This window comes from Brachycentrus maculatus, unplaced genomic scaffold, assembly GCF_059751285.1.
Source record: "Brachycentrus maculatus isolate JH-2025_06_01 unplaced genomic scaffold, ASM5975128v1 h1tg000004l, whole genome shotgun sequence".
Classification (NCBI taxonomy): domain Eukaryota; kingdom Metazoa; phylum Arthropoda; class Insecta; order Trichoptera; family Brachycentridae; genus Brachycentrus; species Brachycentrus maculatus.
The window spans coordinates 195079-221822 of NW_028280759.1; the positions used below are offsets into that span (position 1 = coordinate 195079).

A 26744-nucleotide genomic window follows, 5' to 3' on the forward strand; every position below is an offset into this window, starting at 1 on the left:
CATCAATCTTCCACGCCCTTATTGGTATTCTACCCTCTACCCTTAGTGGTGTCTTGGAGCATCCCTTTCCATTACTTCATGGCAATAAAACAGTTAAAAAAATCATTCAAACAAAATTGGTGTTGAGAAATATTTTTGAACCTTTTTATATCATTTTAGTAATGCAAAATAAAAAATGTTTTTTTTAAAATTTAGGTAAGTATAATTATAAACTATACCATGTGTTTTTTTTTACCCTATTTTTATATGAAGAGCTTCAAGAAGCACAGTTTACTTCCTCAGAGCTTTTACTTGACCAGGTAATTTTTCATCTCACCATAGATGTCTTTAATAAAATTCTAGTCAATTCAAGCAAAATGTTTCAAATTTAAAACAATATATATAAAAGTTCCGAGAATTTGAGTCTCTCTCGTGTAATCTATCGAGTTGAATTACTGCGTATTGAGTTTAATCAACATATCTAGAAGTTCCGAGAATTTGAATAGTGTGGTTGTCAATCATGGGCAGATTTGGTAAATGTTACACATGTGTGTAAAGTGATCACTTAAACCAGATAATTTCGGTCGTAAGCCTCATGAATGCCCAGACTTCCATATTCTTCTTCATCTTTATTGAGATGTCAAAAAATAGCTCTTAATTGCATTAATATTTTAAAAATTTTAAGTATTTTCACTTACATCATTGTGAAATTTAAATGTTTAGAAATATGTGTTTTCTGTTTTTTTTTCATTTAACTAGACTGGGCCACAGCAAGGGTGGCCGGGTCTAGTTGAAATGAGATAGATTTAGTACGTGAAATGTAATAATAATAAATCCCTTACCGCACCCCAATGGAGCATAGGGCACTGCTTCATATAAACGCAGTGTTATCTCGATCGATTACACATGAAGGAAAGGTGATCAGCCCTCCACTTCAGGTACCAGTCCAGTGTAATATTGAATAAATATAACATTGAAAAAATCACTTATATTTATTAAACCCCCCTGGGAATTGAAACCGGGACCTCCAGAACGGTAGGCGAGCATGCTGACCATTACACTACGGAGGCGGCAAATGTAAAGCATTTTCAATTATTGCTATATTAGCATTTGAATATGTGAAAAACATATTTTCATTGATAATTCTTATTCAGCCTTGCATTTATTCTTAATATTATCATTCCATCATCTACCATACAACGTTATGCCGCAAATTCGTAAAAAAAATCAAATGACATTTTACAAATCAAGGGTTTTATTCTGTATATTCAAACATGGTAAAATCTTTTTTTATGTGAACAAATTGGCATAAAACAAAACGTGGTGTGTAAAAACCAGCAACTGCCGTACAACACTAAGCAATGCCCGCAGGACCAGAGCCATTTGTGTTAATCTAGAATATTTTATTTTTACTTTCGCTGAACAATGCGGGCTGTAGCGATGCTTTTCCGTACCGACAAATCAATAATGAATTTGACTCGACCAAAACACGGCAGAGGAGATTCGTTAGCCAAATGTGAAATTCATTTAAAGCTTACTTTGTATAAAATGAAAATACGTACGTGATATTGTTTTTCTCTTTAAAAAAATATGCATGAAAATTGAGAATGTAAAATATTTACCTTCATTTACAAACCGGCGGGAATGAATGAGTGAGAAAATAACGGTAAAAAAATGAGGCGAATGTAGTTGTAAAAGAGAGCAAAAGAAGCAGAGGAAGACCGAAAAAAACAGGAATCGGAATAATCAGGTATGTCAATTACTTCAAAGCAGTCGAAATTGTCGGCGGGTATGTATGAGGGAGTACATTAATGAGCAAAAGGCGAAGAATGTTTGCAAAAAGAGTGATTTTATTATTTAAATTTAAATAATTTTTTAGTGAAAAATATGAATATATATTTTTGAAAAAACCTATATATTTTGCCCTTTTGTCCATTTAATTTGAAGTGGACTATTTTTTGTGAAAAATTATTTTAAGAAATTAATGCGTAAATTTAAGAAAAAATCTCATAACTAAATCTTGAAAAATATATTATATGTTACGTGTTTCGATACATTGATCATCAAAAAAGTATCTGAATATGATGTTGCATGCATCGAAACACGTGTCATAATAGATTTTAAGAAATATTTCAGGCAAAATATTTTTTTTTACTATTTTTTTCAGTGAGATTATATTCTCCAATGTCATAATTTATTTTAACAACGTAAGACGACAAAGCACAAAGAGTGTCTCCATAACATACGGTTTTATAAGAATTTCTCATAGTCTCATAGTAAATTCCTGCAAATGTCACGTGTCTGAGCCATGTTTTTTTATAAGATATAAATTTTCAACAAAAAAGATTTTTCTTTATTTTTAGTTCAAAGATTTTTTGTGTGTTATAAAAATGTTTGTATCCTATGTTTTCTTTGTACAGTGTCCATCAACATCAATGTCGGAATTTTTTATGAATACCTGGTAGATGTTCAACAAAAAATTAACAACGGTTTATTATGTAAAAATGAAAATAAACAAAAAGAGCTTTAAAAAAACGGCTTTTAAAAGAAACACTTTTCTTTCAATTCACAACAAAACGTTAAATTTTAACATTATTGTTAATAAAAAATGTAAAAATATAATTAATTATTCATTCTTGATAATAAAGCAAAAAGAATAACTTTTATAACAGCAGAGTGAGGTAAACTGCTAAGTTTGTATTTATTAAATCTTCTTTATTATCAAAGGATTAAAAGCTGTCAAATAATTTGGAATGACATCTTAAAAGTGACTGACTTAATTAGTATCGCAATGGAATGAATATTTTCATTTTATAATAAATAAAATTTACCAGATGCTTTGAAATAAACCGAGTATGAGAGTATGAAAAACATGATTTTTAATTTAAATGCAGCTTATAATTTGACCAATTATTTTAAACACAGCATTTTTGTATGTGAATTTAATAAATATCTTAATACTTGTTCACAAATCTTGGTTTCTCCACTAAGGAGTTATTTTTACATTTTGACCTCCCAACATAATTGAAGGTAATGTGGAAGTCTGGGTATTTAAAGAATTGAACTTTGAACCAAAGATGATGCTGCAATCTCATACATAAAGCGATGTGTGGAATATTTGACAAAAATTAGTGTTTAAAAAAAAAATAGAAGTGTGGTTGTTCATTATGGGTAGATAGAATAGTTCTTTATAATAACTCATAAGCTGAGAAACCCACATTTGTGAACAAGGATATTTACATACTAAAAAAATGTTGAAATTATAACATACATCTACGAATAGGATTAACGTTTAATACTGACATTTCTTAAATTTTATTTATTGTTTCGGCATTAACTTTGTGGTAAGACATGTTACAATGATTTAAGAAAACACTTGTTTATTACCACTTGAGTTTTATTATAGACTACATTTTTCAGAAGTTAAACTTCCATCATTAAGGTCTGTATAATAACATACAAGTTATTATACAGACCTGAATGATGGAAGTTTAACTTCTGAAACATGTAGTCTATAATAAAACTCAAGTGGTAAAAAAACGAGTATTTTCTTTAATCATTGTTAAATATACCAGTATAAAATATATTGAAAAGTGGTATTTACCAAGTAAAATTTAAGATTATAATGTTTTATACGGTAAATATTTCATGATTGTCTTTGTTTTAAGATGCTTTCTCTCTTTTTTTCTCTTTCTGTCTCTCACGTTGAATCTGTATTTTTCTTTTCTTTATTATTTATTTAAAATAAATTTTCATTTAACATGTATGTTTATGTATATTCTCAAATTATTTTACATACTAAGACTCGCTCAAAAACATTATTTTCACTCAAACCATTTTATTTCATATTTAATAAGATAATGTAACCGAAATATTCAAATACCGGCAAAGAACTAAGGGTTGCTTTATAAATATGTATTATAAAATTCATAACAATGCAAATTTATAATAATAATAAAATTAAATAATAATAAAACTCAAGTGGTAAAAAACAAGTGTTTTCTTAAATCATTCTGACATTTCTTGGTGAAACTGCATTTTATAGAATATAATTACATAATTTAAATGTAACTTTGTTTTAAAATCCTATAAATTTAAAGTGATTTAAATACAAAGGTAAAATTTAAATTACAAAATTAAAAACCATATTGTTAGTGCTTCAAATATAAACTATAATGAAATAACAACTATATAATTTTTCTCACATGAATTTTATTCAACCAGCAACCGGGTTTCGTCAGAACCGATATCATCAGACTGGTCATCAGTCTGGTGATGTCAGTTACGACGAAACTCGGTTGCCGGTCAAATAAAATTCATGTGAAAAAAATTACATGGTGTTTTTTTTTTTATTCTATCTACGAATAAAGTAACAAATTCTCACTCATGTCCTTTCCATGGGGGAACAGTGTGAGGTTCCAGTCAAAGCCTCCAAATGTAAAGTAGGTGGTCTCTAATTTCAGTCCATTATGTTTCCCTCCATGAGCACTTCCTGCGGGGGATGTTTGGCGGTGGTGAGCTGAAAGTAATACAGTAATGAGCATTTGATGAAAATTCACCTTTCAGGATAAGGACGAGAGCATTGTTTGATTACAGGGTAAGGTCAAACTCATTTCAAAAAATTTCCCAGTCCTATATAATTAGGCAGTCCTATATAATGTCCGCCTCCGTGGTGTAGTGGTCAGCGTGTTTAGCTACCGTGCTGGAGGTCCCGGGTTCGATTCCCAGGGGGGGTGAAAATAAATATTAGTGATTTTACCCTGTAATATTTTTTTAATATTACCCTGGACTGGTTCCTGAAGCGCAAGAGTGATCACCTTGCCTTCATGTAAAAAATGATCAAGATAACACTGCGTCAATTCGATGCAGTGCCCTATGCACCATTGGGTGGGGATAAGGGTTATAATAATATATAATTAGGGTTCAACACATTTTTTAAATTTTCAAATATCGTTTTTCGTGTAAAATTAAAGAGAAAATACAGCGAAATATGTAATTTTTCGTAAGCATATACAAACATATTTAATTAATTAAGTCTTTATCTCATCCACTACTGTAAATATTTTTTTAACTCACACCTTTAACGAGTGTTTTTGCCAAGAATTTTTCACTCAAAAATAACAAAAATATCTTCAATTTTACAAACGAACCATCAATGTTAAAATATTTGATAATTATGCAGGAAAGAAAATAATGCATACATATAAATATATATATATATATATATATATATATATATATATATATATATATATATATATATATATATATATATATATATATATATATATATATATATATATATATATATATATATATATATATATATATATATATATATATAAATATATATATATATATATATATATATATATATATATATACATATATATATATATATATATATATATATATATATATATATATATATATATATATATATATATATATATATATATATATATATATATATATATATATATATATATATATATATATATATATATATATATATATATATATATATATATATATATATATATATATATATATATATATATATATATATATATATATATATATATATATATATATATATATATATATATATATATATATATATAAAGGGTCCGCCAAATAACTTTTTTTTTTTGAAAATGGGGCGCAAAACATCGAGTGTAGCTTCGGCTGTGTGGCTGTGTGGCGGCTGTTGAAACCAAATGTTGCCAATATCCTCCTCTTCAATTTTTGTGAACAAAAATCCGTTCAACATGGCCCGATAACGATCGCCATTGACTAACGGCCACTCCTTGCTCATTTTCAAAGAAAAATGGCCCAATTATGCCTCTGGACCAAAATCCGCACCAAACAGTGACTCGTTTTGGGTGTACCGGCTTTTCAATGTATGCGTGCGGGTTTTCTGTGCCCCAAATACGACAATTTTGCTTGTTTACATACCCGCCAAGATCAAAATGAGCTTCATCCGAAAAGATGATTTTTTTGGCAAAATCGGCATCTTCTGTAAGTCGAATGTCGCAATATTTCCCAGCGTTGTTCAAGCGTATACACAACCATATTCGCTTAGCGGAAGGATAAAACTAATTATCTGTCAAATCAGACATGAGCTAAGTGTTACCATTCACGAAATAAGCACTAGTTGAAAAAAAAAACTTTAGATGGCGGACCCTATATATATATATATATATATATATATATATATATATATATATATATATATATATATATATATATATATATATATATATATATATATATATATATATATATATATATATATGTATATATATATATATATATATATGTGTGTTTGTGTGTGTATGTGTTTGTGAATTTAATCAAAAAGTTTATCCTACGTTTTGGAATAATTTTTGAAAGATATGTGTTATTTCAATTTTATTTTTTGACTAAATGTAAAACAATTTAAAAAATACATCACATTTTCTTATCTTAAACATTTTTAAGGAAACTTTTCATAAAAACGCAGCATATTTTCTTTTCAGTCTTAGGTCTTTTTACGAACGTCAAGTTGACTCACTTTATTGAAATATTTGAGCAAATGAAAAACTTAAAGACTTTGTAAGAAGAGAAAAATATTAAAAAGCTCCTTTAAATACCACCCTTGTGAAAAGATCAAATGTTGAAAAACATTTAAGATATTTTATTTATAGGTTCTAAATATATAAACTTTTTCGAGTGTTAATTTTTTTTTTGAAAATTCATATTTTCTCACCACTTCAAAGCTTTTCACACCAAGATTTTAATTTTAAAACAAATAATTCCTGTAAGTGGAAAAAAAATTCAAACCAAAGATGTCGTTAAAATATGCGAAAGGATTTTTCAATCAAATCATAATTATACCTACAAAAGTTTACTCAAATTAACCAAAGATACTGGGTGAACTCACACATGAAGCTAGGCAAGAATTACATGACAAATGTATCACTTCTAAAAAATTGAACTGAATTGGTAAATGTTACACGTGTTTAAAACAATCACTAAAACCTGCCTATGATAAGTCGTAAGCTCTGTAATCCGTCGGATTTTTATATCATCCTTCTTCATCGATGTTGAGATATCATTAAACAATGTATCAATAAAAATATATAAGAAAAAAATTAATTCATCAAGATTTTGTTTTCAAAATCTGAGCTTTGTTTAAAAGCATAATTGAGAAAAGTATCCAGCTCAAAGTTGTAAAAAAACACTTAAATAAAATAAAATCCATAAAATGGCAGGGAAATGTTTTGTTCTCACTATGTAATATGCAACACTAAAAGTCCATTGTAAATTTTAGTACGGTAAAGGGTGTGTTCATATTGCGATAAAAGCTGGAAATTTATTATCGAATAGAGAAATTATTTATTCGTGTAATATTCCTTGTTCCTGCAAAGTGGACGACACGAAGTGCAGTCGAGTGCAGCAAATGACAACATTGTAAGCTTGTATGAGATTTTGTAGCAGGGAGATAGAAAATTCTAAAATCTCTACTCTCCATAAAGAAAAGAGTTCTTACGTACTTGAGAAACACGGAAATAAAGGTGGCTGAAATGGCCCATAAGTGAAAATCCGTGTATAAGTGAATAGAGATAATTTAACTATCAAAAACATGTTTACAACATTTTGAGTGGGTCCAAATACTTGTTCACATAATCTGGATTATCTCCAATTACAAGAGTTATTTTCATATTATTTTTTAACATCTCATCAAAGATGAAGAAGAATATGGAGGTCTGGACATTTACGGGTAAGTCTGGTAGTGTGTAAAGTGATCACTTAAACCAGCCTATGACGGTCGTCAGCCCCGTAAATGCCCAGACTTCCATATTCTTCTTCATCTTTGATGAGATGTTAAAAAATAATATAAAAATATGTTTACTTAATCACGTTTAATACAAAAAAAGATGGAAATTTGAGTATCCCAGAGCTTACGACTTGGCATTTGGCTGGCTAAAGTGATCACTTTACAGTGTAACGTTGTTTATTCTACCTATTATTGAACATCCATATTGCATTAGTATTTGAATAATGAAGATATGCAATGATTTTAGATTCCTTACTTAAAAGAGATTATAAGACTATTGAAATATCTATTGTTGTTATAATAAAGAAGATATCTATAGTTGTTATAATAGAGAAGAAGATGTGTCGGGTTGTGGTCCCGTGGTTAGTGTCGCGGACTCTTCTTCAGAGTTTGTCGGTTCGAACCTACTCTGCCACAATTTGATACCTATTTCTAATAATGAGCCGCTTAGGCTCACAGAAATATTTGGGTAAATTATAAAAACACAACTATTAAAAAAATATATGGAAGTCTGAGCATCCCAGAACGACTTGGCAATTAGCTGGGTTAAGTGATCACTTTATACACTCGAGTAACATTTACTATTCTGTCCATTATTAATCACCTATATTGCATTAATATTTGAAGAATGTTATATATTATATTAATGTAATATTCATAGATTCTTTACAAATGCTGGCTGTTATTTGAATTAAGTTAAATCAAATTCACATTCCTTCAAGGAATCCCTGAAGAATGCAGACCAGGCAGACCTCCAAAAGGGTGGAAAGACAGCTGGGAGTCAACATCCCAAGAGCTACAAGCGGAGGCACAAACAGATCCTTAGGATTTAAAAAAAGAAGAAGAAGAAGAAATTCACATAACATAACTTTGGTGCAGTGCCTTATACACCATTTGGTGAGCATAAGGATCCGAAGCGGTAAGATTTAAGCTAAGTAGAACGATGTAGTGATAAAACTGCGAACTTATCAAATACCCTTTTAGCTTCTCAAATGTGGTTCATTATTCTGTTTTAGGTGCTATGAACAGAATAAAATGACACACTTATTGATCTATGTTCCTTCTATACAAAGGTTAGCATGCTTGAAACATGCTTCCATCAAATTGCAGCTACAAAAGCAATTCATTAATCCTTAGGGAACCATTATTCCTCCTTGCTTAGGACGTGACAGGAGTTGGACATAAACAATGTCAAGTTTTCCTGTACGAGCCACAGGTTGAGAATTATCCGGGAACTACGGGTGAAATGGATTCTCTTATCTTAAATTTAGTTATTTTTGAACATGTTGTGGTTTTATTATCAAGTTACTGTCTAGAAAGAACGTGATACCCTCACGAATGTAACGCTCTCCGTAAATAAGTTGCAAACACATTTAAAAAATAAGAAATCCTGGATCATCACTTCGTCCGCCTCCGTAGTGTAATGGTCAGCACGCTTGTTTACAAATAACAAATACATGTTTATAAATTCAAATTGAATTGTTCCAACTGTCCAGCCTTTTCCATAGGAAAAACATCGCGTAAATTCAATATCAGAATTTAAAAAACATCTAAGGTGCCTTAATAATAATTATTTTTCTGAATTTGCTTATGGTAGAGAATTAGAAATAAGTAAATCAATTAATAAAAGCTTACCCATAATAAATAATCCACAAAATTTAACGTCGAGTCCAAAAATATTCCCATCGTGATTAATTTGTCTTTTTTCTTTCTTTCAAAATTTTATTGTTGTACAAATGTCAAACAGTAATAATTTTATTTTAATGACCTGACCATGGAATGATTATTCCAAAACTGGAAGTCACGAATAAGTGTTTATAAAAGTGGTATTTCACAAAGTGAACGATGAATGATAAGGATAGTGTTTCAAATAAATACAAGTGATTTTTTACTCTAATATTGATTCAATATTACCCTGGAATGGTACGTAGCCCTGAAGCGCAGGGCTGATCAACTTTCTCTTATGTGTTAACGATCAAGATAACACTTGTAGTACCCTATGCACCATCGGGTGCGAAAAAGGGTTTAAAATAGGATCATTATTAATATTTTTTGCATTTTTAATAGGGTCGTTACATAAATCATGGATACCGTTTAAAAAGCGTGTCTCTGACATACAATTTTGTTCAGAAAATTATGCTTTTTCCTTTTGTTAAAGAATAAGGAAAAATGAAACCGTTGGTTGCTAGACGGTTTAAAAATATTGTAAAAAAACGCGATCGTTGCCCGTCGCATCTCGGTTTTCGCTCTCATGCCCTATGTTGAGACTGTATTCTATCTTAAGGATGCTACTCATCATATAATTTTTAATTTACCTAAAACATTTTGAGTGTGTCTAAATACTTGTTCAAAATCTGGATTATCTCCAATTATAGGAGTTATTTTTCATATTATTTTTTGACATCTCATCGAAGATAAAGAAGAATATGGAAGTATGGTTAGTGTAGTTAATAATGGGTAGAATAGGTGAATGTAACACGTGTCTAAAGTGATCACTTAAACCAGCCAATGACGGTCTTCCACATTCTTCTTCATCTTTGAGATTTCAAAAATAATATTATAATTTACAGTTCATATGAAATAAAATAAGATATATTTTATCAATGCTATCAATACTTTTCTCACATAATAAATAACAAACCATTTAAACCTAACCATCACACGCTTTTCCATAGGGGCAGGCAGAGAGGATAAAATACCACACCAATCTATCTTTGCACAAATTCTTCGCCTCTTTCAAATTCAAACATCTTCTCATACGTACACGCTAATTATTTCAACCCGACCAATGTCAAGTATTTGAAATACTTAATAGTGTCATATTTTTGTCAGTCTTCTTCTGCTTCTATTTTCAAGTACATTCGCCTCATAAATTTGTTTTATTATCCTTTCTTCACACATTCGATTCACATGCCCAAACCATCTCAACACACTTTTCTTAATTTAATCGATAATGATTATCTCAGCCTTGCATTATTTCCTTAAATCACCATTCAAACTTTTATCATACAATGTCTGAAAAAATGCATTTTGAGTTGATAATTAAATAAATTAATCGTTTTTTTCTCAGTTTGAAAATTAGAGTAAATATTTAATGAAGCAGCTTTCGGTACCCAATTTGTATTAACTTCCACTTTTCCTTATTTCGCACTCAATGGTTCAAAGGGCACTGCATAATATCATCACAGTGACATCTTGATTGTAAATTAAATGAAGGCAAGGTGATCACTCTTTCACTTTTTGTATATGTCAAGGGTATTAATATTAAATAAATATGAGAGTGAAAATCACCCCCTTAGGAATTGAATTACAGACTTAAGACGAAAACATTATGATAAAATTAAATGTTTTCTCCTTTTAAGTTTAATATTTTTTCAAAAAGTACTTATTTAAATATGTACGAACATAAAAAAACAAAGAATTAGCATTAGCCTGAAATATTATAATTATTATTGCTTTATAGTTAGGAAGTTACATAATCCATATATCGATATGTTCCGCGAAATCATTGCCGGTTTTGCATTCGGTGTATAGGAGTATTGAATCCAGACACTGTCAGGCTGTTATTACAATAAAACACAATATATGATGGTTTCTCATGTTTTTTAGTATGGTAACCAGACGGGCCAACCACTCCTCTACGGAGGCGGACAATTTAAATTGTAAAAAAATAATAAAGGAGCTATTAAAGAAACCCTTCGTTAAAATTTAAAATTTATGGTAAGAGTATGTAGGTATAATTAAAGCGGCTTCAAAAAAGGAAAAATAATTATTTTTCCTTCAAAATAGTATCGTATCCCTTAAACCTCGAGTTATTAAAAGTTTTAATTGGCTTCCTTACTTGTGAATTATGACCAAAATATAACAACTGCACGGGAAAATCGTAAGCTTTTAAGTTTATACATACATTTTAAAGAAAAATTTAAAGGGAAACTTCAGCCAAAGGAATTTTTTAGTTTCGCAAGAAAACCAACATTAAAAAATTAGAAAAAAATAATAAAAAATCAGAAAAAAACGTAAAATTTTACAAAGCAAATATGAAATTCGTTAATTTAATGGGTGCACCTAGCATTTATTTTGTGGATTTCTAAGAATTTAATCGAAACACGATTAGACATACTAATTAGTTTATCAATTAATATTAGTTTATTTATTAAATACATGTGGCGAATGTGAGAGGGAAAACAGAACGTGGACGACCGAAAAAGACTTGGCACGATCAGATCAATCAGAACCTAAAATCTGTCGGTGTCAAAAGTCTGCGTAATCGGAGGTCATGTATGACTAGATGTATGGATGTGAAGGAGGCGAGGAGTGTATGTCAGGACAGAAGAGTGTTTCATCCTCTCTGCCTACCCCTGCGGGGAAACGGCGTGATGGTAGTAGTAGTAGTAGTAGTAGTAGTAGTAGTAGTAGTAGTAATATTAAAAGCATTTACTTTGTGGTAAGTCATTCTTACTGTATTTTTTTACAAAAATGCTAATATTATTAGTATAGTGAAATATTAGTATCGGTGAGTGGTTAAATACTAATATTATTAACATTTAAAAAAAAAAATAAGTATGTAGACTTTTAATACTATTTACACATACGTTTTTTCAGTCTTTAAACAAAAAAAATTACAAATAAATATTAAAAAAATGTTATTTATTGTTTCGGCATTCACTTTGTGGAAGGACATGAATAAATTATAAATGAAACACTTACTATTACCACTTGAGTATTTATTATATTGTAATGACTAGTATGTGTGTGTGTGTAATTAAAATAAAGCAATTAGTCAAAAACATAAAATACAATAAAAACAAAGGCAAACGAATGTTCTAGCTATTTATGTGGATAAAAACGATTTTGTTTTGAAAAACTGTTTTCGTTGTTGAAAAAAACCTTTAATACCTATTAATTTACAAATTTTTTAATAATTTCAAATATAACAGAACATAACTTAATTCATAAATTTTTCAAATTAATAACTTAGAAATTGTTAATAAAATATAACCTAGTTTCCATCACAGCTTCAAAACATAAGGAATAAGATTCGCAAATATTCTGAGAAGCCTTTTTGTATTTTAGTTAATGCATGGCAATACACGTTTCAAAGCTTTGCCACTAAAGCTGGTGAGTTATCAGACGCTTCTCGCCGTTTCTTACATTTTTACACTCCCTTTCAGTCATATTTTCAGAGGGATGAATATTTTCTGAGAGGGTGAATACATTTTTAAGGTACGTGAATGTATTGAGTTTAAGTATGTACGTACTCGAGGGAGAGCACTGTTCATGGTTAAAGTATTTCGTCAAAAATAGAAGCAACGAAAACCAATAATTAAAACATTATTGATAATATAAATACCGCTTGGGTTCCCGTTTTGGAAAAGGGAAGAACGAAAAAAAAAGATAAACCGGTAATTTGGTTAAAAAAGTTTGTTTTCATATATTCTTATTTTGAATTTATATCACATTTATTACTTTAATGTAACGTGTAATTTATAATGTAACATAATTTTAATTTATTTATGTTACATAAGCTTTTTGTCCGCCTCCGTAGTGTAATGGTCAGCACGCTCGGCTACCGTTCTGGAGGTCCCGGGTTCGATTCCCAAGGGGGATAAAATAAATATAAGTGATTTTTTCACCGTAATATTAATTCAATATTACCCTGGACTGGTACCTGAAGCGGAAGGCTGACCACCTTTCCTTCATGTGTAAACGATCAAGATAACACTGCGTTTAAATGACGCAGTGCCCTATGCACCATTGGGTGCGGATAAGGGTTTTTAATTAATTTTATTTACATAAGCTTTAGTATTGGTTTAAAAAAACAGACACTCGACTGATTATTTGAACATTTTCTTTTAACTTTCTTTGCAACTAATGGTACTAATGTGCAACAGCGAAGAGCCGCAAGTTAAAAACAGTAGTTTTGAGATAAAGGAGTTTTAAGTTAACTTGAAATTATGCTTTTTGCCAACACATGTATAAAATAAATTCAATTTTGCGGCTATTTGGATAATGAATATCTCGGTAAAGGAAAGAGAAAGAACAAAATCTGTGATTGTATATGATGGAGGCAAGCTATAAGAATGATTTGAGCCGTGTTACGCCAAACAGCTGCAACTAGAGTTACGGGTAGTTGCCTTTACACATTAGGGTATCTAAGGCATTGCAAGGTATATAAGTAGTGTTATCTTGATTGTAAAAACTTGAAGGAAAGGTGATCTGCCATGCGCCTCCACAGATTGATTGATTTGTATTTCCATTTATAAAAAAAGTTTTTTTGATTTTTTTTTGTCTCAACATAGATGAAGAAGAATATGGAAGACTTACCTTATGACTATTTACTTCCATACTCTTCTTTATCTATGTTGAGATGTCAAAAAAATGTAAAAACAACTTCTTGGTGGAGAAAATCCAGATTTGTGAACAAATATTTCGACACACTCAAATTGTTGGAAATATATCACTTGTCACCATCCAACGACAATTTATTTGCTCTAAGGTTAGTAGAGTAAAACAAATTTACGAGACAAACGTAGTAGGAAATAGCAGCAGATAAAGATCGTGCGAAAACTTGGGAAAATCAAATATTTAAAATTGTAAGTGATCAAATGGGGAGGAGAATGATTGGCGGGTATTTATGAATAAATGCGTGAATGTGGAAGAAGCAAACCATGCTTGCAAAGACAGAGTAGTTTGTCTTACTGTTTTCTCCGTCTATTCCTACGGCGAAGAGGCGTTATGGTTAGTTTGTTAATAATTTATTAAGTACGAAAATGTATAAATAAAAAATTTCGAACTTCAGTATTCAGTACCTACTGCATTACACATTCCAGGTGATTATTTGTTCATGAGATGTTCTATATTAAGCAAAAGTACCCTTGGCTTACAAATTAGTACGCAAATACGTATAACGTAGTACCTTCTTACACGTACGAAAATATCTATGCACACGTGTATATACGAGTATGTACGTGTCGGAACGTGATGTACACAAACATCCTTAAGGTGGTACTTTACATACTCTGGGTAAGTATGTTTGCCAGGATCAAGATAAAATAAAGTGCTGAAAGTTCCTGAAACATCCAACCCTTAGAAGGGAGGAGAGAGATTGGGATTTTGAAATACTGAAGAAGCGATAGGAGAAAAACACTAACAAGGCAATCTATCACCCGGTCATCATCTCGTACGCGGTAAAAATATAAAGTACCTACTGCGTATTCAATTCTTTTTTAATCATGAAATTTTCATCAAAATATATTCAAAAAAAGAGTCCTCCTACTTGTAATCAAATATTAAAAAAAAAAAACAAAAAACTCGAGGTAAAATATCATAGAATGGAAAACTTACAATGATCCATATATGTATATACTTATATATACATATATAAATATATATATATATATATATATATATATATATATAAATATATATATATATATATATATATATATATATATATATATATATATATATATATATATATATATATATATATATATATTTATATATATATATATATATATATATATATATATATATATATATATATATATATATATATATATATATATATATATAAATATATATATCAAGTCATTAACCCTGGGATACTCAGACCTCCATCATTTTTCGTTAAAATATATTGGATTTATATCTTTGATATGTATCTCCTATCAGAAGGGATAATTTATTTTACCATATTAATTTTTTAAATAAGTAATAATACCTTACATAGAAAACCAATTTTCCGATTTACATGAACCATCAGTAGTGCGATAATCATGTACAATGTTTCAAACGTATCAATTCAACTATTTCAATAACAGGTTGTATTAATTTTGCAATGTTAGCAAGTTAATTGAATACCTGCCCAAGTTTTGAAGCAATTAAAAGTTAGCTACAGACCAAGCCGTTATTTATACTAGTTATTAAGACGTTGTGGTGTTTGGTTAACTTCTGCCCTCTAACTCGGCTGAGGGGTGGAGGCTCTACGTGGGGGTCGTATGTACCGAGATTAACCTTCCCCTCCCGGTGATATGTATTTACTACAACTCGACTTTTCAAATAAGAATATCAATATTAAATATAATAGAAACGGGCTCAGAATTTTTGTAATCCTACGCAATATAATTATGTTTTACATAAAAGTATTACAATACATAGTTATTCCGGTAAAAAACCATGAAACCGGTAGGTTAAAGTGTACTAATAATAAAAAAAAGTGGTTAAAATAAAGTTGTTTAATTTTATAAAGTTCATAAAATGTGCCACAAATTATTTGCGAAAAACATAAAAAACATAGTTATTCATTTCAAGTCGCAAAAATAAATAATTTGTGAAAATATCGGGCATAAAATCACCCATTCACAAACTTTTCTCTGTTTACGCGCTTGTCGTCGCGTATTTACTGCGCCAGTATTGCGCAGATCGTCTTACGCGGTGGTCGTGTCGCTACGCTAGCTATTTCGGCTACTTGCGATGTATTTTTTCTCGTTTTAGCTAACTAACTAACTATCACGCCGCTTCCCCGCAGGGGTAGGCAGAGAGAATAGAGCGCCACACCACTCTGTCCTTGCAAAAATTCTTCGCCTCTTCCACGTTCATGCATCTCCTCATACATACCCGCCGATTGTTACGACTCCTAACCTGACCACTTTCAAGTATTTGGCATACCTGATCGTGCCATGTTTTTCTCGGTCTTCCTCTGCTTCTTTTCCCACTAACATTCGCCTCATAAATTTGTTTTACCGTTCTTTCCTTAGTCATTCGTTCCACATGTCCAAACCATCTCAACACACCTTTCTTAATTTTATCGATAATGCTTATCTCAGCTTTGCATTCCTTCCTTATTTCACTATTCGCACATCTATCATACATCGTTTTGTCGCACATTCTTCTGAGAGATCGCATTTCGACTGCATTCAGTCTACTTTCATCCTTCGTTTGCCAACTCCATGTTTCACTTCCATACATTAGAGTTGGAACCAGGACTTCGTTGTGCACTGCCAGTTTAATTTCTCGTTTTCAGACACTTATCAGAGCTAACATTACTAAACTCTTACATTTCAACTTCAATTTTAGTCAATAAAAGCAATATTTAGGAATATTCACATATTTCCCGTTCTTAAACCACATATTTGTAAATCTATTACATCAGACAATAATATGTATTAACTTTTAAAAACGTCTGAGACATTACTATCTGTCATTAGAATCCTAACTGTCGATCAAACCTCCTCCCTCTACCTCCTTCCCTAAACTCCCTTCTTCCTTTGCCCTCCTTATTATCGTCTTTTGTTAATTTATGTTTCTTTTTAAATGTCAATTTGTAATTTATGTTTTTTTAAATGTTCAAGTACTATCTGCCCACTGATTGCAAACGGCTATATATGGTATCAAACGTTTTGATCAATATCACTAGTCCGTCTTTGGTCGGTTGGAAGATATTGCTTTTTAGCAATAAGCCCGCCAATGTACTTTTTATTTTCTGTACATGAAGTTTAAATAAATAAATAAATAAATAAATATTTATAAAGTGTACAAATATGCACATATTACCGGGGCACGTGGAAGTTTTGAGCACCGTAAGGGAAAGGTTAAGACACTTTCCCGGGGTTTGTCGATTTAGAATATATGATAACATCAACATCTGGGCGTAAACAAACTTTGTATAGAATTCTGCTGAGAATAGCAACGTACGAGTACCTACTGATCGAGGTTCGAATACTCCTGGACATATTCTGAAGTTTATATCGGAAATATAATCATTTTCTTAACCAGTCAGTTTTTTATTTATTTATTAAACGCATTGTTTACTTTGTAATATGGTAACATAACACTTTCATTTTCATTCATCGTTCATTTTGTGTAATACCACTTCAAAATACTACTTCGTGACTACCGGTTTCAGAATAACGATTCCATCATCAGGTCAACTGTAGACTAAAGTAAAATTGCTACGCCACGGCGTCTTATTTATGTAAAACATTTTTTTGAATATATTTTTTTTCGAAACCGGTAGTCATGTAGTGGTATTTTTAAATCTTCTTCTTCTAACCCTTATCTGCACCCAATGGTGCATGGGGCACTGCATCATATAGAAGCTGTGTTATCTTGATTCACGAACGAAAGGTGATCAGCCTTCCGCTTCAGGTACAGGTCCAGGGTCATATTAAATAAATATTAGACTGAAAAATCACTCATATTTATTTTAACCCTCTTGGGAATCGAAGTTGGGACCTCCAGCATGGTAGCCTAGCGTTCTGACCATATTCATTAGTATAATACAAAGCGAACGATGAATGATAAGGAGAGTGTTAAATTTGATGTTTTATGACTTTCGGCAAAAGTTAAACTGGCAGTAAATAATGAAGTCCTGGTCCCAACCCAAATATATAGAATTGAAGCATGGAATTTGTAAAAAGAGTAGACCGTGTGCAGTCGAGATGCATTCCTTCAGACTAATCTGCGGCAAAACGATCTTTGATAGATGTTCGAAAGGTGATATAAGGAAGTAATGCAAGGCTGAGATAAGCATTATCGATGAAATAAAAAAAGGAGTGTTGAGGTAGTTTGGGCATGTGAATTGAATGACTTGAGAAAAAACAGTCAAAAAAATTTATGAGGCAAATGTAGTAAGTACATAGAAGCAGAGGAAGACGAAATAAAACTTGGCACTATCAAGTAATTACTTGAAAGTAGTCAAGTCAGAAGTCACCATAATCGGCTGGTCTATAAGAAGAGATGCATGCATGTGGAAAATGAGAAGATTGTTAGCAAAGACAGATTGGTGTGACGTTCTATTCTCTCTGCCTACCTTTGCGGAGAAGCAGCGTGATGACGAGTAAGATATTCAATTTGATCATATTTTTACTTGTATGTGATGATCTGACTTAAATTTAACTTAAAATTATTTTGTACAATACATATATCGCTCACTCCTTTCAAGAACGTCATAAATCAAAATTCGTCAATTTTCAGTTGTGCATGTTTTCGGAATGCCCAGAAAATGTACTATATCCCAGCAAAAGAGGCATATTTTTAACATAATATTTACCCGCTACAGGGCAGAATGTGTTGTTTTTGCATTATGAAGAAAAGGTATTGTATAATTATTTTTTAAATACACTAAATATTTTTCAAATGGAGCAAAAACCTTCAGGTTTTACCTTAAAAGATCTGTTGCACGGTAAAAAGTTCAGTAAGTAGCTTGATATTAATTTTTAATAAATTGTATTATATTTTTAAACTTTAAAAACGTTCTCCTGAAAAATCAAGTTTTTTGATTTATGACGTTCTTGAAAGGAGTGAGCGATATGCCATGTGAACCATAGAGGCATTTACACTTCGCCTTTAAAGGTTCGTTATAAAGATTAAAAGATAAATAAACATTATATAATTAAAATGTAACTTTGTTTTAAAATCACTATAAATATTTTATTATAACTTAATTTTAATGTCTACGGGTTTCAAAGCTAACCGCTTCTTTATCGAGACAGATTAATCAGTCTCAAAATCACAAAGTAAGTGCTTCAAATATAAATTAATGTTTATTTTAAGCATGTTGTGTAAAAAATAAACTATCTTCCCTCTATTGGTATTTTTTTAATGTTTTATTGGATAAGGGTCTATACAATGTAGGTCTATACTTAATTTATAACAGGAAGGAATTAGGGAGGTATAAATTGTTAATGAGTAACAAGACTTATAATTAAGTCCGCGAACGTTAAAGTTTTGATACCAAAAACCATTTTTGAATAATTTGTGCTCTAATCGAGGTCGAAAACATTGTTTATTATTTCTAGAGGCAACGTTGTATTTTCATTCAAAATATGGAAGGTAATTATTTTGATTTTACAAGGGAAAACTATATACTGAAGTCACTGAATGTGATAAGATAATTATAACACAGATATTCGTGGAATTGTAAATCAATAATCGATATACAATAATGTGTTTCGACATTTGGTGGACATTAAATTTTTTGTTATTTTAATCCATATTACAGCTGTTTTCATAGTCCGGTATTTTAATAAGTAAAATACGAATATTTTTTGTACCGGTTTGCAATCAGGACACAATTTTATCTGTTTTTTTATTTATTTTCCCAACTTAGTTCATAAAATAAAATTACTTCGCAAGAGGGCTATATGCTTCTATATCAGATCCGGTATATATCAGATCCAGATATAACTTTATCAAAAATTTTCTTTAATTTTCGCAACTAAGCTCATAAAATAAAATTACATTGCAAGAAAGGTCTGTCAAGAAGCCTATGTGCTTCTATATCAGATCCGGGAAAACGGTTGGAAGATAATTTAATGCCTGGGATTCGTTTTAAGCTGATTTTTAAAAGTCTTTTAACGAGGCTCATCATGTTTTTAAACCAAGAATTAAAATTAATTTATGAATTTACTATCATTAGTTTTGAGAAATAACACGAAGATTTTAATATGAAAAAAGATCAATAGTAAATAATTACTTTTTGAGGAAATGAAGTAAACACAAGTACCTATATAGTTTCCAGAACTACAGATGTACTTACCAATAGGTGAAAATACAAATTGAATAAAAAATGTTTGTTTTTTTTGTTTGTTTTTGTATTGTAGAAATTAGTCATTTTCACATTACTAGCTGTCATTTACAAGTTTTGAAAATGAATTCTAAAACAGAATAGTATAATGCTCTAATAAGATTAATTGATAAAACTTAAAGTGTTGTTTTAATTTTTATGTACAAATATTTACTGGACGTTTTTATCGTCAAAATTTGATTTAGATTGGCATAATATAAGAGCTTATTTAAGCTCAAGTTGTAGAAATAATTACTTCCTCAAGATTGCGTAACAAATGCTTTCAATTCGTCCTTTGTGTAAATAAACACCATCCAAAGGAAACAAAATTGCAAAGTGCTTTTGTGTAATTTGTAGTTTTTTGTTTTGCAGAATTAACAGCTTCTGACTGTTTATTCTAATTGTTTATTTTGGAAATCGCTCTGAAATTTCCATGAATTCGTTAAATGACCTCCAATGAACGAAATATACGGTACCAATTATTATTTATCAAAAGAACTAAAGCCTTTCAGGAATCATGGGTATCAATGGATTTCAGTGATTTTAATTAAATTCAGTTTAATGCTGTAAGCTAATAAAAAAGTTTATCCTATTTGAAATTGTTATTGATTTGCTATTACAGTGGCGTAGTGACAGGCAACGTGGCATAGTTGGGTAGACGCTCCATTGCGAAACTGGTGTCACGGATTCGATTCCCGCGAATTACAAAATAAATTCAAGAAAGATTTATTTTCAATTGGTCTGGGTATTTGTGATGTATTCACATTTATCTTCTCTATACTCACTATCCTACCTGCAGGCAAGCCCCTAAAAATAAAAGGGGTAGGCAAAAAGATGGAACGCCACACTCTTCTGTCCTGACATACACTCCTCGCCTCCTTCACATCTATACATCTTGCCTTACATGCCCTCCTATGACGCAGACTTTTGACACCACCAGATTTAAGGTTCTGATTGATTACATATACTTATATGGTAGAAGTAGACCTCTATATATCTGTATCCTGATATAAATGGCCCACACGGGAGTAAATTCTACACACAAAAAAATACATGTAATTTTTGGTATGATAGCCATCGTGGGAAAAAGTTGGACAAATGTCCTGTTCTATACATCTAGTCATACATGTCCTCCGATTAAGCAGACTTTTGACACCACCAGATTTTAGGTTCTGAGTGATCTGATCGTGCCAAGTCTTTTCGGCACGATCATTTTTAGGCATTTTTTAATTACGTTTTGTTTGATATGTTTTGGATCTTGTAGTTTTATGGTTAAAAGACTCACCTGCAGCAGGATGGACGCCAAACACAGCCGGTGGGACCCTGAACTCTGCTGCATAAACCGTTCTCAGGTTTCCCATGGTCAGCTCGAGTTGGAATTCTCCATTGGGATCCGTGAAATTCCTCCCGTACAAATCACTCACAGGAATGTAGTTCCGGTTGCCTTGGGCGGGTGACTCGAATGTAAACTTAACCTGAAAATTATAAAGAATAAAATATTAAAATAAATAATTCATTAAAAATTAATACTCTTCTAAAAACTTCAGATGTGAGCACCCTGAGGTGCATGACCGTAAACACGTTAAAATTCCGAGTTATACGAGTATACATAGTTATAAACTTTATAAAATAAAACAACTTTGATTTAACCACTTTTCATTGGTACATTTTTTCCAACCGGTTTCGACAAAAACCTTGTCATCATCAGGGTTTATGTACTAATTCTAAAACATTGAAGTACTCATAGTTAGGTTATGTGGTGTCCGGAGTGCGTGGAAGTTTTTGACATCGTAAGGGAAGGGAAATCAACTATTACCTAACTATGAGTATTTTAATGTTTTAGAATTAGTACATAAACCCTAATGATAACAACGTTCTTCCATAATTTAATTTTTAGCAGGGGTTTTGAGTGTATAAATAATTTAAACAATAAAACCCACAATTGGCATTCCAAAAGAGTATTTATTTTAAGACCTAATAAAATTGGATCTGGCGGATTTTGAAAGTAGATGAATGTTTGTACTGTGTATATTTTTAACAAATGAATGAAACTACATTTGAAATTCCTTTTTTTATTGGCTTCCAGGTAATTTTAATTCCACGCTAGTGAAATTGAGTATCTGATCCTGTTGACCTCGTGGTTCACCCCTAATAATAAAAAAGATCACACCATCTACTCCATAGCTAAGGGCTGTTTGACAAACTCAAGATGGTGACAGAAGAATGTAAGATATTACTCAAGACTTTGAATTTTCGCAACTCGCTCGTTAAGGCTTTAAGGTTGGCTAAGTAGAGATCCTTTGCAACAGACAAAAGTGAATGATAAAAATGTAATGAAATATAAAAAAATGTAAGGGGATTCTTTTATTGAATTACAATTCCTTTAGAGCTGGATTTAATTTTTACATAAGTTATGAAGTGAGAAATATTTACAACATTTTGAGTGTGTCCAAATACTTGTTCACATAATCTGGATTATCTCCAATTACAGGAGTTATTTTCATATTATTTTTCGATATCTCATCAACGATGAAGAAGAAAATGGAAGTCTGGGCATTTACGGGGCTGACGACCGTCATAGGTCATCACTCAACACACAAGAATTTGAGTAGTGTGGTTGTCACTAATGGGTAGAATTGGTGAATGTTACACGTGTGTAAAGTGATCACTAAAACCAGCCTATAACGGTTGTCAGCCCCGTAAATGCCCAGACTTCCATATTCTTCTTCATCTTTGATGAGATGTCAAAAAATAATGTGAAATATTTACCATTCTACCCATGATTAACAACCACAATACTTTAATTTTCGCAAGTCATATGTGTATCATTTAATTCACATATGAAATGACGTGCGAATTTTATGCTACATACATATCGCAGTCGTACAGGAGAAAGTGACCATATACCAAAACGTAAAATGTTCAGGAGGGCCATTTGAGTCACTTTTGCTTGGCAAGAAAATAAACACCAATGCAGTTAGTCATTTTTAACAAGTCAATATATTATACCTGCAGGTTTAAAATTCTTTGGGTTTTTTTCAGGGCCAAATTAAGCGAGTAAGATATCAAATAGTCAATGATCACGTTTTTGTAAAACAATACACTTGGTCACTTTCTCCTGAATGACTACGATATACATTACCACTTAAGTCGTTGGAATCCTAAGTGTCCATCAAACCTCATCCCTTAGCTTAACCCTCTACCATCTTTCCTAAACTTCCTTTACCTTTTGCCTTTTTCCCTATCATCATCTATTTGTAACATTCATACATATTTAATAAAATATAAATTAGTTGCTTAATTAATACAGCAGTGATTTGTAAATTACGTTTTTTTTAATGTTCAAGCACTATATACATACCCTCTATCTTCTCTGACCCAAACAGCTAAATATGGTGTGATACGTTTTGACAAATATCACTAGTCTATTTTTGGTTAACGTGTTATAGTAGATTTTAAGAAGAAGTGGTATTTACTAAGTAATACATTAATTAAAAATGGATAGATTTTACCACAAAGTGACTGCTGAATCAATCAATGAAATTATTTTTGGTTTTTGGAAGTATTGCTTTTTAGCAATATGCCCACCAATGTACATTTTTCTTATCTGTACATGAAATTAAAAAAATATGTATTATATTATACACCTTTATTACACCTACCTAAAAAAATGATAAAGCAAATAAAATATTATGTACATTTATTAATTTTATTGAATTCACTATAATAAAGTTACAGATTAAGCACAAAAAATATTTTAGAATAAATATGTATGTTTATCAATTGGATTATGTATATATAAAAAGCACATAAAGTAAAGGGTGTTTAGAGATTTGGTTATGAAACTGGACAACACCTTTATTACACCTACCTAAAAAAAATGATATAGCAAATAAAATATTATTTACATTTATTAATTTTATTGAATTCACTATAATAAAGTTATAGATTAAGCACAAAAAATATTTTAGAATAAATATGTATGTTTATCAATTGGATTATGTATATATAAAAAGCACATAAAGTATAAGGTGTTTAGAGATTTGGTTATGAAACTGGGCAACATTTTTACTGCAGACTTTAAATTTGACAGCTGTCAGTTGATTGGTTGTCAGTACGTTTTAAAATGATTGAATGATCATGAATGACTGACTTATTTGTACCTCAGTTGAATGGCATTGATATGACAGATCTGTGGTTTCAACAAGATGGCGCGACATGCCACACGGCGGATACCACTATCAATTTATTGCGGGAAATTTGAATTTTTACACCTCTTCAAAAACACCCTCTATATGCGTTACCTTTGTAGACTCTTGTATCATATGACCTATTTCTCTTAAATTGAATTTGAACGCATCAAACGATCCATGTCCAATGTCCAAGCCAGGTAAAAGCTGCTTAGAATCGTATAAAAGAATCATTCATATTCGCTTTGGGGTTTGTACCTCGCACATTCACAATATATAACATTCGATAAGGAGAGAGGTCGAAATAGCACATCGAATGGCAAAGATGAAAATAAAAATAAAAAACTAATTTTTCTCAGAGCAATTTTTATGACAGATCTCATTTATTGCAGCGAAATTCATCAGAAATGTTTTCCGCCTTGTTTTATTTTTCGGCCATTTTTCACGACATTCCGAAAATGTGTACGTGTCTCGTCGAAATTCCAGTTGACAGTGCGATTAACGTTTTAGTTAAAAAATATGAAGCACAGAGATGAAATATCTAGAATTATCATGCTACGAAAAAAGATATTAAACTTTTGTAATGGGACGTCATTTTTCGACAGTTGATAGACGGATAAAGATATTTTTCAAATAATTTAGTAAAATTATACAACTTTTTGCTTTTTAAAGAACGTTTTTTCTCTTTTATGTTACTCTATACATGTTATGTATTACTTTTTTTTAAATAAAGAGAAATATTTGTGTTTTTATTATTTACACAAATATTTTAATTTCATATTATTTCTGTGAGCCTAAGCGGCTCATTATTAGAAATAGGTATCAAATTGTGGTAGAGTGGGTTCGAACCGAGATACGCTGACTTCATGAGACCTCAGAAGTTTGTTTGATCTTTATCTCAAATGTTGAAGAATAATATGGTAGTCTGGGTATTTACAGAAACTAGGACCTGTTAAAGTCATCATTTATACACGCGTAAAATCACCATTCTACCATTCGTACATTTTATTAATAATCACAATTTTCAAAATTCGGAAGTTGTATTTATTCTGCAATTGGTACCTATTTTTACACGCTAGTTTCAGCACCATCTAGCGTTAAGTTAATTGAGTTTTTTTTAGCTGAAACCTTTTATGAAATATATGTAAGATTCTTCCCGAATTAATCGACATACTAGGAAATGCTTGAAAACATGAATTTCAATTCAATCCAGACATCCATATTCTTTTTCATCTTTATTGAGATAAAGTATAAATATCTCGTAAGTCGACATATCTAGATTTGTGAATACTGATTCGGATTTTTCAAACACCGTACAGTGTTTGAAAAATGATGTGGAATACATCGAAACACGTGTCGCAGTAGATTTTTAAGAAATGTAGTATTTACTACGTTTAACTTAAATTAAAAATGGATAGATTTAACTCAATGTGGCTGCTGAATCAATTAATGAAAAGATTTAGAAATATGAGTTTAAAACGGATAGGTATTACCACAAAGAAAATGTCAAATCAATTGATGAAATGTCAAATCGATTTCCATAATCTTCGTAATCTATGTTGAGATATCACGTAAAATATTATACAATACTATTTTCTTAAATTTTTGGCGAATATTCAAGAAATTTGTGCCGCTTTCTTGAAGATTTTTCATGTGTTTATATTATTATTAATTCAGTAGAAACTGAAGCATATCGGACCCGTTAAGAGGATAAAATAGAGACCCATCCTTGAGTTGTTTCCAAAGAGAGTTTTGTTGGTGTAGGGATTTATCGAAAGTGTGCTTAATTCCCGGAAGGAAGACTCTCATCAGTAAATATTTGAAGAAACAGAGCTTGAAAATATGTCATCTTGAAGAAAAAAATATATAAAAATAACGACGAGAAAACATGTGTCATACTTGTTCACAATATTTTATCATTTATTTTTTTAACTTTTCGTATAGAATGAATAAAATTTCATTTATTGATCCAGCAGTCACTTTGTGGTAAATATCTATCCATTTTTAATTAAAATTTTATTTCTAAAAATCTATTGAGGCACCTGATTCGATGGATTCCGCATCATTTTCAAACAGCGTTAAACGAACATACGGTGTTTGAATGTGATGTGGAATGGATCGAAACACGTGTTATAATAGATGTGAAAAAACATTGGTATTTATTTAGTAAAATAAAAAAATAAAA

General features: G+C 30.8%; 1 protein-coding gene across 1 annotated transcript in view; it reads right to left on the bottom strand.

Moving 5' to 3' along the window:
* Window positions 1-26744, bottom strand: part of LOC148313882 (uncharacterized) — a 106378-nt gene that overhangs the window by 73615 nt on the left and 6019 nt on the right. Inside the window, exons 2-3 of the mRNA XM_088277750.1 lie at window positions 21655-21844; window positions 4364-4498 (exon numbers count right to left, since the gene is read on the bottom strand). Coding sequence (XP_088133876.1) covers window positions 4364-4498; window positions 21655-21844 — 325 coding nt within the window. The remainder of the gene's footprint in view (window positions 1-4363; window positions 4499-21654; window positions 21845-26744) is intronic.